Below are 14,344 nucleotides of genomic sequence, written 5' to 3'. Positions count from 1 at the left end.
GACATAGGAAAATCATAGGAGGTTTGAGGAGGGATAAAAGTAATTGAAAAGAGCTACTACAGTGAACTGGATGGTGGGAAAGTGAACTGTAGGGAGTTGTGAAAGGACCATCTTGCCCAAATCACAATGATGCCAGCACAGTTTTGTGATTTTTCTCTTGCTCCTTCAATAGCCCATGAGTAGGAGCAAACTGTGGATGGTGGAAATGAACCAAAACTTAAGCTTGGCAAGGCAAGATCATCTCAGGGAGAGTTCAGAGATGAATTGATTCAGTAGGAGATCAAGAAAATGACAAATATTGGAGGAACTAAGAGAAACTGGAAAAAACAGAAACACTAAAGACTGTTGGTGGAGCTGTGAAATGATCCAGTCATCCTAAATTCCTAAATTTAGAACTATACTCCCCAAACTGTTAAATTGGGCCTACTCTTGACCAGCAATACCACTCCTATGTTACACCCAAAGGAATCAAAGAAAGAGGAAAAGGACTCCTGTATATAAAAATATATAAAACAGCTCTTTTTATGATGACTAATAACTGGTAACTAAGGATAACTGAATAAATTTTGGCATATGGATAATAGCGCACTATTGTAGTTCATAAGAAATGCTGAAAAGAACTGCCTTAGAAAAATCTTTGAAGACCTTTATGAACTGATGCAAAACAAAGTGAGAAAAATTAAAAGCAAAATTCAAATAGCAACAACATTATAAAGACAAATGACTCTGAAAGACTTAAGAACTCTAACACAATGACAAAATCATGATTTAGGAGACCAATCATGATGTATGCTACTCATTTCCTAACAAAGAGGTGATGAATTCACAATGCAGATTGAGATATGTATCTTTCAACATGGCCAATGTGGCAATCTGCTTTGACCATGCATATATTTTTAAAAGATCTCAGATTTGTTTTCCTCTTTTTCCCAATGGGGAGGCTAGTTTTTGATTTGACTGAGAGGAAAAAAAAGCTTGTTAATTAAAAAAAAAAAAAAATTAAGGTAAAGTGAAAAGAATGAACTACAGTATTTTAATAAAAGGCTGAATTATAAACCTCAATGGAAATGACCCTGACCAGAAGATTTTTTTCCTTTTTCTAAGCATAAGGAACAAATACACATGTATATGCACATAAGCATATAGATTCAAAGAAAGTATGTTTTCTTAATGTAACAAATACCCAAGATTAGCCATAAGTAAAACAGAAATGAAACAAAATGCTAGGAAGCAAAACTGCTCAGCATTTTGAAAAAGGTAAAATAGAGTCTTTATGGCTTTGAACACCCACAGCATAAACTATAATCACTGGAAGGAGCTTATCTTACCATTAATATGTTATTGGAATAGAATATCATGGTAAGAAGAGGAAAAACAAAAAGTATTATATTTTTAAAAAACATTACATGATTCCCCTTCTCTTTCCTCCCTCCCCTTTTAATGGTGATTTCAAGGATTGTAACCCCACTTACAACAATCTAGCTCATCTGACTTGTCACTGCAGTCCACATTATTATCACATTTCTTGTGCTTTCCAATGCATTGTCCATTGGTACAACGGAACTGATCAATTAAACAAAGCACTAGACAAAACGCAAAAAAATGGTCACAATTATTTAAAACAGAATCTGGCAAAAATTCTGAAACATGTATTCATGGAGTGCAAAGAAAAAGCAATTATATTATTAGAAGTGACCTGAGAAAAACTCCATAGTATTTTCATAGGTAGAATGAGAATATTTAGGAATGAACAGAATGAAAATAAATCCATCAATAATTTCCCATTTTGTTCTTATTCAACTTCTATTTTCAATGCTGTTTCTACTAAAGAGAGCTAGTTTTTAGTTATATTAAAGAGAGAGAGGGAATGAGAAAAGTAAGTGGAATGTTTAATCTTCTCAAGGATTGAACACCACAAATTCAGTATCTTGGCCAAAAATTAAGTTTCTTTTCAACTGTAGACTCTAGACATCCCTCCTTTCATACCCTAGTCCCATTTTAAATTTCTGATAATAATTACACAGAATAATTTGTCTTTCTTATGCTTGGGAAATGAAAGAAAATACTTTTTGCAGTATTATGCTCAGAAATAATTTAGTACAAGGCACTCAAAACCTAACCAAATTAATTAATTCAAAGGAAAAGGATTCCAAAAATTTCAAAAACATGCTTTTGACATGCACTGAAAAATACTTTACCTTCACAGTTCTTCTCATCTGACTTGTCTTGGCAATTGGCATCTCCATTGCATCGAAGAACACCATCAATGCACTGCCCACTAGCACACTGAAACTGGGATTCTGAGCAGACAGGACAATTTAACTCATCACTGTGGTCTTCACATTCAGTGAATCCATCACATCGCCAAGCCACAGGGATGCAGTCAATCTCTCCCGTGAAACATGTGAACTGCTGAGGGGAGCATGTTGGAGGCTCTTCAAATGAACAGAATGAAGGAGAGGAAAAAAAAAAAAAAAACTTACTACTAGGTACACAACATATAGTAATAAACGACCGCAGCAATCTAGTGTTTGATAAACCAAAAGATCCATGCTTTTTGGAGGAAGAACTCACTATTTGAAAAAAAAACTTGCTGGGAAAATTGAAAATTAGAATGTCAGAAACTAGGTACAGCCAATATATGACACTGTACATAAAATAAGATCAAAATAGACATATGATGTAGACATTAAGAATAATATCATAAAGCAAATTAGGGAGCCTAAAAAATTTTATCTGTCATATCAATAGATAAGGGAAGAATTTCACTCAAACAAGAGAGTGAGAGTGAGTGTAAAAGTGAGACAGAGAGGATCACAGGAAGTAAAATGGATGATCATAATTACTTGAACTTTAAAGACTTGCACAAACAAAACTACTGCTACCAAAATTAAAAGGAAAACAGGAAACTAGGAGAAAGAGGGAATTTTTTCGATGTTCTCTGTTAAAGGCCTCATTTCTTCAAAGAATATACTAAATTTATAAAAATAACAGCCAATGGGGCAGCTAGATAGAGCACCAGCCCTTAAGTCAAGAGAACCTGAGTTTAAATCTGGCCTCAGACACGTAAAACTTCCTAGCTATGTGATTCTGGGCAAGTCACTTAACTCCAATTGACTCAGCCTCCCCCCCCCCCAAAAAAAAAAAAAAATTACAGCCAATCCTCAACTGATAAATGGTCAAAAAATATGAACAGGCAATTTTCAAAAAAAGAAATCAAAGCAATGAATACCTATCAAAATGTTCTAATTAATAATTAAGAGAAATGCACACTAAAACGATTCTGAAGTACTATCTCATTGGCTATCAGATTGGTTAACATGACAGAAAAGGAAAATGACAATACAATGCTGGAAGAAATGTGGAATCCTATGTACACAAATACCATTTATTTTTTACTCAAATGATATTGGAGACCAATTTGGAACCATGCTCAGAGGGTTATGAACTTGTACATACTTTTTGATTCAGTAATACTAGTTCTTTATCCCAAAGAGATTTTATTAAAAAGAAAGAAATAGACATATATGTACAAAAATATTTATAGCAATTTTTTTTTACAGTGGCAAAGAACTGAAAATAGAAGGGATACCTATCAATTAGGGAATGGCTGAATGAGTCGTGATATAGGATTGTGATGGAATACTAATGTGCCATAAGAAATGACAAGCAGGATGATTTCAGAAAAACATGGGAAGACTTAAATGAACCAATGCAAAGTAAAATAAGCAGAACTGGGACAACACTGTGCACAGTAACAGCAACACTGTTGATTTAGCTCTTCCCAGCAATACAGTGAGATAAGACAATTCCAAAAGATCTGTGATGGAAAATACTATTCATATCCAGAGAAAAACTATGGAGTCTGAATGCAGACCAAAGCATACTATTTTCATTTTTTTTCCTCTCAGGCTTTTTCCTTTTTGTTCTGATTCTTATTTTACAACAGGACTAATGTCAAAATGTTTAATATGATTGTACATGTACAACCTGTATGAGACTGTTGTCTTGGGAAAGGGATAAAGGAAAGAAAGAAGAAAAAATTGAAACTCAAAATCTTATAAAAATGAATATTGAAAACTATCTTTACATGTAATTGAAAAAACATAATATACTTTTAAGAAAAAAAATTTTCACAGCTAAAAAATTACAATTAAAAAAATAAATTTCTAAAAAGAAGGCTTTCACATACACCACTTTTTTAAATTAAAAAAAAAAAAGGATTATGAGTAGAAGCAGCAATAAATATGACATACTGATAGGATAGTGAAGACACCAGACAGATTTTAAAAATGGGTAATTGTTACAGAGTAATCTGAAATAAGAATATTTGATAAAGAGGAAAGGATCAGATTATGGAGAGCCCTGAATCAATTTTTAAAAAAAAAAAAAACCTTTATTAAAAATTTACTTTTTGCTAGGCACTTATAAATGTTCAGTCTAACAAAGACAAAAAAAAATGTTTCCTCATTTCATGTAACTTATGAATATAAGTAAATATTTCTAACAAAGAAACCATCATTTCTCTCCACTATACACGCACCGTCTCTTTTTCATACAAAATACTCCATCTACAATGTCTACCTTTGTACTGGATGTTTCCCATGCCTAGAAAGTACTTTTCATTTCATCTCTCTTCAAGCTTAAATACTACCTTCTACACAAAGTTTTTTCTGATCCAAACTATAAATACCCTCTCTCTATCTCCCTTACATTTCACTACTTGTATTGATTTTATATTGTGTATATGCTTTGTAACTTGTTAATATTATTTTATTTTTCCAAATTCACGCAAAGAGTTTTCAACTATCACCTTTGCAAAACTTTGTGTTCCAAATTTTTTTTCGTTTCTCCCTCTCTCCCTCCCCAAGACATCAAGCAATATGATATAGGTTAAATATTTGCAAGTCTTATTATATTTATATATTTATCATGCTGTACAAGAAAAATCACATCAAAAGGGAAAAAATACAAGAACAAAAAATACAAGCAAACAAACAACAACAACAACAACAACAACAACAAAAAGTGAAAATACTATGTTTTGATCCACATTTAGTCTCCACAGTTCTCTCTCTGGAAATAGATGGCTCTTTTCTATCACAAGTCTATTGGAACTGCCTTGAATCACTTCATTGTTGAAAAGAGCCAAGTCCATCACAGTTGATCACCCCATAATCTTGTTACTGTGTACAATTTCCCTTGGTTCTGTTCACTTCACTTAACATCAGTTCATATAAGTCTTCTCAGGCTTTTCTGAAATCATCCTGATCGTTTCTTATAGAATAATAATAATATTCCATTCCATTCATATACTAAAATTTATTCAGCCACTACCCAACTGATGGATATCCATTTAAGTTCCAGGTATTTGCCCATGTATATGCTTATGTATGTGCACTGTCTTCCCCAATAGAATGTAAACTCATTGAGAATAGAAACTTTTATTTTCTGTATCTGTATCCCCAGTACTTAGCACAGTATCTGACATATGGTCAATGTTAAACAAATGGTTATTGGTTGACTAATTAAAATATATGTAGAATATATGCAAAATGAACAAAAGGGAACTTTGCAAGGGAGCACACCAGCAGCTGGGGGATCTAGAAAGGCTTCAACTAGAATGTGGCATTTCAGCAGCAAAGGTCAGAAAGGAGAGTATTACAGGCATAGGGAAGAGCTAAGGCAAAAAATGAAGGTAGATACAGTGCTCTATATGTAGAACAGAAAGTAGGACAGCAAGGCTGGATTGTAGCGTATGTGAAAGGACTAAAAGGCTAGAAAGGTCTGGGATGTGAGTTTACCAAGCAGATGGATGATATTGTCAGACTTGAAGTTGAGGAAAATCACTTTGGCATCTCTATGGAGGATGCACAGGGAGATGGATTAGAAGTTACTGGTGAAGCAGGATGAATACAGAGAGGCTTGGAGAGACTTACATGAACTGATGCTAAGTGAAATGAGCAGAACCAGGAAATCATTATACACTTCAACAACAATATTGTATGAGGATGTATTCTGATGGAAGTGGATTTCTTTGACAAAGAGACCTAATTGAGTTTCAATTGATCAATGATGGACAGAAGCAGCTACATCCAAAGAAAGAACACTGGGAAACGAATGTGAACTATTTGCATTTTTGTTTTTCTTCCCAGGTAATTTTTACCTTCTGAATCCAATTCTCCCTGTGCAAGAAGAGAACTATTTGGTTCTGCAAACATATATTGTAACTAGGATATACTGAAACATATCTAACATATATAGGATTGCTTGCCATCTAGGGGAGGAGGTGGAGGGAGGGAGGGGAAAAATCTGAACAGAAGCGAGTGCAAGGGATAATGTAAAAAAATTACCCTGGCATGGATTCTGTCAATATAAAGTTATTATAAAATAAAATTAAATTAAAAAAAAAAAAAGAAGTTACTGGTGAGAGATGACAAAAGTTTAAATTATGTGGTGATAGTGTGAGTAGAGAGGAGGAGACTATAACTTGGCAACTAGCTGCATAGATGTGGTGAAGAGTTGAGGATGATACTAAATTCGTAAACTATGGTGGATTACAAGAATAGTAGCACCCTCAAAAGTACTAGAGAAATTCAGAAAAGGAGAAGGGAAGAGGGTAAGGGAGAAAATGAATACTTTTGAACATGACATTAACATGAAAAAAGCACTTAAGGAAAATCTCGGCAAGACTAAATCAGAGAAGCCAGCAAGGAAGTTTTTCAACTTATTAGGTATATATATTATTATTAGGTAATATATTATTATTATTATTATTTTATATATTATTAGGTATTAAATTAGGTATATTAGGTAATATATTCCTGCATGCGGTAGGGTAGTATGAAAAGGCATGAGAGGATGAATTTGAGAGTTTTTGGCTAACATTTAAGTGCCCAATATGTGGAACATAGTACTATATTAGACAATGGAGCAGATTTTTTTTTTTAAGTCCACATCTGTAATTTTATCAATGCAGAGAACTCTCAATATGAAAATATATGCATCAATGGGAATTAATGCAGGATAGCATCTCTGATTTATTGTCTTAAAATTGATTATTCATTTATATCTTATGTATTGTTTCTAAGATTTACTGTCTTAAGAGAGTTGCCTAGCTGAGGTTAAGTGAATTGTCCTATTACAGAAAGTTAACCATACTGAAGATTGATCAGGAGCCCCCCATTTTTTTTTTTTTCCTTCTGTGTCAATCCCGGAACCAAAACCTTATATTCACTTACATGCTCTTTTTTGTGGTGACTCTTTCTAATGTCTATCCTAAGGCACCAAATCTATAAATGAATGATATACTGTATATAATTTCTTAAGAAAAATTCGATTTTTTTCAATGTAACCTACCCAGCAACTAAGTATCCTTTATTATGGCTCATTTCTCTCAGAATTCAAAGTGAAAAATTTTAAACTGAAGCTTTGATGAGACATATGAGGATTACCACTGATGTCACAGCTTTATCTAGTAGACCTTTTATTACTTATTACTAATTCCTGTTAAGAGATCAACAAGACCACAGATTTTATTTTCTCCCCTGTTGTTTTTTGTTTGTTTTTTTCATTTGGGACATAGAGACTAAAAGAAATAATTACCTATATTAGCTGCCATAAAAAAAGCTAAGAAAATAAAAAAGTTTTTAGTGCCTCAAATAACTATCTAGGTCTTTCCTAATAACTGTCTTAAAAGAATTTCAAAATAACAGATTTGTATTTACTACTCCATAATCCTTGCCCTGCCTCCACATAACACACACATTTTAAATACTGGAAACTGGCTCCTTTAGCTATTTGTCACCTTGGTCAGAAATGTTGCCAATGAATGGTCTCTCCACTTCTTTGCATTCAGAATAAAAATATCTGGTGATGTTTGACCAAAGGAACATTTCTCAGTGGAACTCAAAAGGATGTAACTGCCTCAGGATAAAGACAGTTAATTACTTCTCCATTCTGAGGTCTCAATGATCAGGTAAAAACAGGGTCATCCAAAAAAGGATAAAGAGGAGACATTGCAGAGACTACATTTAACCCTACTTGATAAATTTGTTTCAGGCTTTTTCCACACTTGAAGGCAAATATATTATAAAAAGGATTTAAGTCAGCTTTGAGGGGGAATGGCTGTATAGAGAGGCAGCTCTAATAGTGATGGAAAAGATGGCACAGGCTTTCTATAAACAGAAGATTTTCTGGGGTTGCCTGAGATAAGAAGATAAAAAATAGGGATTCTCTTTCATTCTCTTCTCCTGCCCCAGGTTGAATAATATTCATTACATTGGTTTTAGAAAAAATAATCCTGAACACACCGTTTTCCTCATATTTATTTATGGATATAATTTCATCCTTATAATTACAGAGTTGGCTAAAAAAGGATTTTTGTCTGGTGGCTAATTTTTTCTAGTTTTTTGACACTAGCCTCTGAAACAAGAAATGATGTTTCAGACCTTCTCTGTACTTGAAGCCTTTATCTATACCTATCTATGAAGTTAAGGGAGGAGGCAGAGAGAAACTGCTATTTAATAGGCATTTCTAAAAGATAATGCTGTTACCAGTCCCCAAACCTTTTCAAGCAACACAAAGCCAAAACAGGAAAGTGTTTTCAAAGACTCATATCTGATTCTGTGGTCTATGAGGAATATGCTTGAATAATCTTCAGATTTAACTGGATCAGTTTTTCGTTCTTTTGGATATTTTCCTAAATATAAAAGTAATTCTACGTAACAGTGGGCTGAGACTGTTGGAGTGGAATAATTCATTGTTACTTTTTAAAAATTTATATTCAGAATCTGATGCTACCTTAATCCCAAGAATTTATTTTCTATTCTAAAAGTTTTGAAGCTTAGGACTCTTTTACGTTGATAATTCCAGCCTTGGAACATCAACATACTTGGTACACAAAAGAGGTAGCATGGTATAGTGTCCAACTTCTTAAATGTGATTAGCAACTGCATATGAAGTCTCATAACTGAATGTAGGGGTCACAAAATTATGGTTTATTATCAGTAAATGTTTGATTTGTATATCTATTTTATATACTCCATACCTGGAGTCACAAAAACATTTCAAGGGCAAAAAAGGGATTATGAGTGAAAAAAATTTAAGCAGTCCTGCTATAGTGGAAAGAGAGCTGCTCTCAGTGATAAGAAGTCCTAAATTTAAGTCTTTCTAATATATATTGGTTATGTATGAATTTGAACAAATCATTTGATCTTTTAGTTCTCTAGACAACTCTCTAATGCTATAAGTAAGAGAGTGATGACTGGCATTTAGTGTAAGGAAATTACCTAATATTATAGTTCTTTATACCAATGAAATCATAAGGCCAATACATATCCTAACCCTAGGACAATTACGTTGAGCATACAATAAATAAATCAGAAACAATGTTCAAAATGAGTTAGCGGATAGAGTGAGCATTTACTACTTTTCTTTGGGGTAATTATAGTAATCCAAAGACCTACCTCCACAAGACAATTCATCCTGAAGTAGTACCAGATGCATTGGACAAGAACACCTTGTTGTACCATCTCCTTTCACAAGACAAATATGTGAACAACCACCATTATCCTGAGAACATGGATGCTGTCCTATAAATTAAAAAGAAAAGTCCAAATTTAACAACACAAGTAGATATAAGAAACTCAGTTATCTCTAAGAAATGTTTACTTTTTCCTTAGCTACTAAAAAAATCAAATATCTATCATGATTTTTTAAATAGCAAAGATTTCTATCTAAACTAGGGTACTCTCTCTCTCTCTCTCTTGACTTACATTATATAAACTACAGGCAATTTACTGTCAACATAAAAAATGCTTAGTACACATCAGTGTAGTAGTTTGCCTTAAAGCATACCGAATTCTATGGATATGAAGGCCATTTGCTTTAAAACATACCGAATTCTATAGATATAAAGGCCAAAATAAGACAATCTCTGACTTCAAGGAACTTACACTCTACTTATGGAAACAACATGCACATAAATGTAACTTCAAATGAATTTCAAAAGCCTCTCCCTCAAAAACAAAACATTCTTCCCCGCAGTATGTGTAAGAGGCACTAGAATGTTAGATATCTAAAGCTTACATGTTGTTCTTTGAGGAAAATGAGATTAAGTATTGTTCTGGTGAGGATATGAATTGTAATAGCAGAAGAGAGGACAGAGAAAGCTAAAAAAAACTTATTTTCTGAGAGAAATGACTTTAAAACTCTGGGAAATTAGTATGAATCACTATATAGAATACCCAATCCCTCTATTTTTGTCCGCCTGTATTTTTTATTTCCTTCACAGGTTAATTGTACACTATTTCAAAGTCTGATTCTTTTTGTAAGCAATATAACTATATGGGAATGTATACATATATTTTATTTAACATATACTTTAACATATTTAACATATATTCGTCAACCTGCCATCTGGGGGAGGGGGTGGGAGGAAAGAGGAGAAAAATTGGAACAAAAGGTTCTGCATTTGTCAATGCTGAAAAATTACCTATGCATATATCTTGTAAATAAAAAGCTATAATAATTTTAAAAAAAGAAATTAAGAGGGAAAAAAAAAGCAAAAACAATATTTGGGAGGAAAAATTTAACTTGCGGCATGAGAGAAATGAATGGTGAGACTGATTAATGTAAGCGAAGTCATCAATTGTAGTGATAATTAAAGATAATAACTTTAGCTGTGATATTTTTCCCAGATGACATAAAGTAAATCTTAGTCTTTGTTTTGTTGATCACTAATTACATTGTTAATACATAGTATAACCTGTCACTTTTATGTTTATATGAGCTATGAGAAACAAAAGTTTATTTACAGAAGAAAAGATACATAAATTATTTTTAAAACTCCAGTGGGGGTGGGGGACAGCTACAAGATATAGTGGATAGAGCACCAGCCCTCAAGTCAGGAAGACCTACTTGAGTTCAAGTCTAGATTCAGACATTTAAGGCTTCCTAGTTGTGTGACCTGGGCAAGTCACTTAACCCCAATTGCCTCAGGAAAAATAAACAACAAAAATAAAACAAAACAAAAAAACTCCAGTGGGGATCAGAATTTGATTAATGAGAGGTGTTGTACTTTTAGTAAGTAATACTGTTATTTCAAACTATATTATCAGTTCTTTTTCAGAGTAATTATTTGGTTGCTCAATCTGTCATAAATCAGAATTTTGAAGATGAGTAGTAAGTTGTAAATACTTCAAAATGTATGCTATTAGAATTAAGTATGTTTAAATACCCAACTGACAAGACTCTGATGCTCTTTTTCAGTCATTCAGTCATATATGACTCTTCCAATGCTTTCACAGAATTTTCTTGGCAAGATACTGGAGTGGTTAAAGTCTCCCAGAGACTAAGGCAAACAGAGATTAAGTGACTTACCTGGGGTCACACAACTAGTAAATGCCAGATAATAACTCAGTTTTCTTGACTTCAGACCCAATACTCTATCTACCAAGCTACCTGGCTGTCTCAATTGACAGAATTGTCAATTTTGTCCAAAAATTTGAAATTGGAGGGGTCCTTATAGGTAGGTAATCAGTAACCCCAGAAGATGCTAAGACTGACCTTGGTCAGTCAAGTGATAACTTTGAGTCAGGAAGACTTGAATTCAAATTCTGCCTCTGGTACTAATTACCTATATGATCCCCAGGCAAGTCATTTAACCTTTCCCAGTCTCAGTTTTCTCATTTGCAAAACAGGGATCATAGTAGCACCTACCTCACAGGGTTGTTGTTAGAAACAAATAAGATAATATATGCATAGAACTTTGCAAATAATAAAGAGCCACATAAATGCTAGTTATGATCACTGTTAGTTCATCACGTGAATCAATATAGGGAGTTGCCAGTAAGGAATTTTCTCTGTTAATGGTGATCAGCACTTTTGTTATAACTTAAAAGTTTTAGAAAGCCACCTGAGACTACGAAAGATTAAGTGACCTAAAGTCATGTGTCCACAGGTGAAGCTTGATTAGCAAAGAAGAAAGGAAAAAGAAAAATTCTGTCTAAAAACGGTTCAAATATTTTAATATTATCAATAATCTCAGAACTGAAGTGAATCAATTTTTTTAGTTTTCCAATTTTGTTACATCCAAATCCTCAGAATTATACTCAAATATATCAAGTATTTAATTACTATAGACCTTGGTTTAGGATATAATTAATCTCCATTTGTAAAATTAATAAGGTCACTAGGTGGTTTTAAGAAATTTAGGCATTCTGCTCGTTTTTTTTATTCTTCACATTTTCTCTACACTTCTAAGTGTTGGTTTTCCCGCACTTCTAATACAGAAGGTGTCTTATGATATCCTATTGCCCAATATATGCTTATTTGTTTTTCTCCAGTCTTCTTCCCTATTATTGGTAATTAAATTATGATGATCATGATAATCTACTATTAAATACACAAAAATTTAGAAATTGGTTGGTTCAAAAGTAAGAGCAAACAGCAAAATACTTCATATTTTTTCTGTTCTCCAATTACAAAAGCAGTCAGAGATTTATCGAAGTTGAAAACATCTGAAAATCATTCATCATTCTCTTCAGCAGGTATGTCTTGTCACTAAATTTAAGTCACAGTATATAACTCAATAGTACCAGAAAAGCTAATACTTTTGGAGCCAAAAATAAAGAGAATTATTATAGTTTTAGATCTTCTCTGCATGCTATTCTTAGAACAATTTTGAGGAGAAAGTATAGAATTATAGGAAGAGAACAAATACCTTTTATGTTCTTGTTTTACTTAAGCTATAATGTAACTTTTTACTTAGAAGAGATGTGGAATAGTGGAAAGAATGTTGGCCTTACAAGTCAAAAGATGTTGGTTTGAATACTGTCCCAACATATTTAGTTGCTCTATAACCATGGTTAAGTCATTTAAAACCCTCAGAGCTTCAGTTTCCTTATTTGTAAAGTGAGGATAATAATAATTGCACCACAACACTATTCACAGTGTTATGAATAAAGCACCTTTCAGAAAGTATTATATAAATGTGAGATGTTTTTTATATATTTAATAAGACATAATTTGCTAAGACTTTAACATTCACATTTTGTCTCTTAATGATCACTTGCAATTAAAAATTGTTTGAAAAAATTACTCTTAATCTTGCAAAAATATTCACAAAATACAAATTTTTGTCTTTTATGAAGAGGAGATAGTAGCATAAGAGAATATGATTTTGGTAGTGGATAGAGAAGTGGTATCAGAATCAGGAAGATTTGTGGTTTTCTGGATTGGACTAGGTGAGGCAGAAAACCCAACAAAGGGTTTCCATGCATGAACCATTATAACATTTGCCAATATAGAATAGCAAATGGTTTCCTTACTAATTATGCTAACAGGATGCTACTAAGGGCCTAGATACTATTTTAATATAATCTTCAAAAGTACAAGGTCAGCAACCACCCTAAACTACTTACTATATTCCAGAAGATTTAGTTCCTTAACAGCATGAATGTCACTGAGTTGGGCAATTCGAGCCTGGACTTTGGTTCTCCCCTCACGACCAGTCATGTCAATTTTTTCAATCATTTGCTGCTGCCTATCAATCCAGTACAGCCAATTTTCAAAAACAGTCAGTCCCACAGGCTGCAAGATATTGGAATCTTCTAAAACTATACGATTGGCACCTTGGTAAAGCAAACCACACAGAAACAATTTAAGTAAAATTCATTTAAAAACATGCATTGAAATTCTATTATTATTATATGTGTAGCACTAAACCAAGTATGGGAACTTAAAAATCTAGTTGAAAAGATGACATGAATAATCAAGTTTTTAAAATGCTAATAATTACATGAAAAATCAAATCAATGATACAAACTTCTTAATATCTTATTTTCTTCAAATTGGAGTGGAAAACAACCTAAGAGATTATCTATCTCTATCCAAATGAAGAAATATCTTTTTTATCATCTCAGAAAAATGGTCATTAAGCTTAAAAACTTCAATAGTTAATGAGGCAGTCCATTCCACTGCTAAAAAACAAAAGAAAACAAACAAAAAAACTCTGACAAGATTCTTCTTTATATTGAACCAAAATCTACTTATCCATAATCTTCACTGTAGTTAGATTTTTCCTAATCAATTTTGTAATTTTTTTTAACATAAAGAAAACAATGTACGGATAACATAAACCAAAACAAAGTACCCTGATGTCTCTTAAGGTTTGCATTTCTGGATAAATTCTTTGAAGAGTGTTTCATTGAAAGAGCCTCTTTCTCTACTTTATTTTTTAAGTTTAAAATTATTTTTATAAAAAATTTTGGTTTTAGTTGTGAATTATTTTCCTCCTACCTCTCTCCCATTCACTGAGAAGTCAAGAAATGATACCCATTAT

The 14,344-nt window shown here is 32.8% G+C and overlaps 1 protein-coding gene across 1 annotated transcript in view; it reads right to left on the bottom strand.

The window, feature by feature from the left end:
- The window catches only part of LRP6 (LDL receptor related protein 6), a 137,451-nt gene that overhangs the window by 11,104 nt on the left and 112,003 nt on the right, over window positions 1-14,344 (bottom strand). The window contains exons 16-19 of the mRNA XM_052000098.1: window positions 13,425-13,634; window positions 9,468-9,593; window positions 2,199-2,435; window positions 1,473-1,583 (exon numbers count right to left, since the gene is read on the bottom strand). Coding sequence (XP_051856058.1) covers window positions 1,473-1,583; window positions 2,199-2,435; window positions 9,468-9,593; window positions 13,425-13,634 — 684 coding nt within the window. The remainder of the gene's footprint in view (window positions 1-1,472; window positions 1,584-2,198; window positions 2,436-9,467; window positions 9,594-13,424; window positions 13,635-14,344) is intronic.

This window comes from Antechinus flavipes, chromosome 5 (assembly GCF_016432865.1).
Source record: "Antechinus flavipes isolate AdamAnt ecotype Samford, QLD, Australia chromosome 5, AdamAnt_v2, whole genome shotgun sequence".
NCBI lineage: Eukaryota > Metazoa > Chordata > Mammalia > Dasyuromorphia > Dasyuridae > Antechinus > Antechinus flavipes.
Note: the sequence above shows the minus strand (reverse complement) of the source record. Positions and strands in the feature narration are given on the sequence as shown.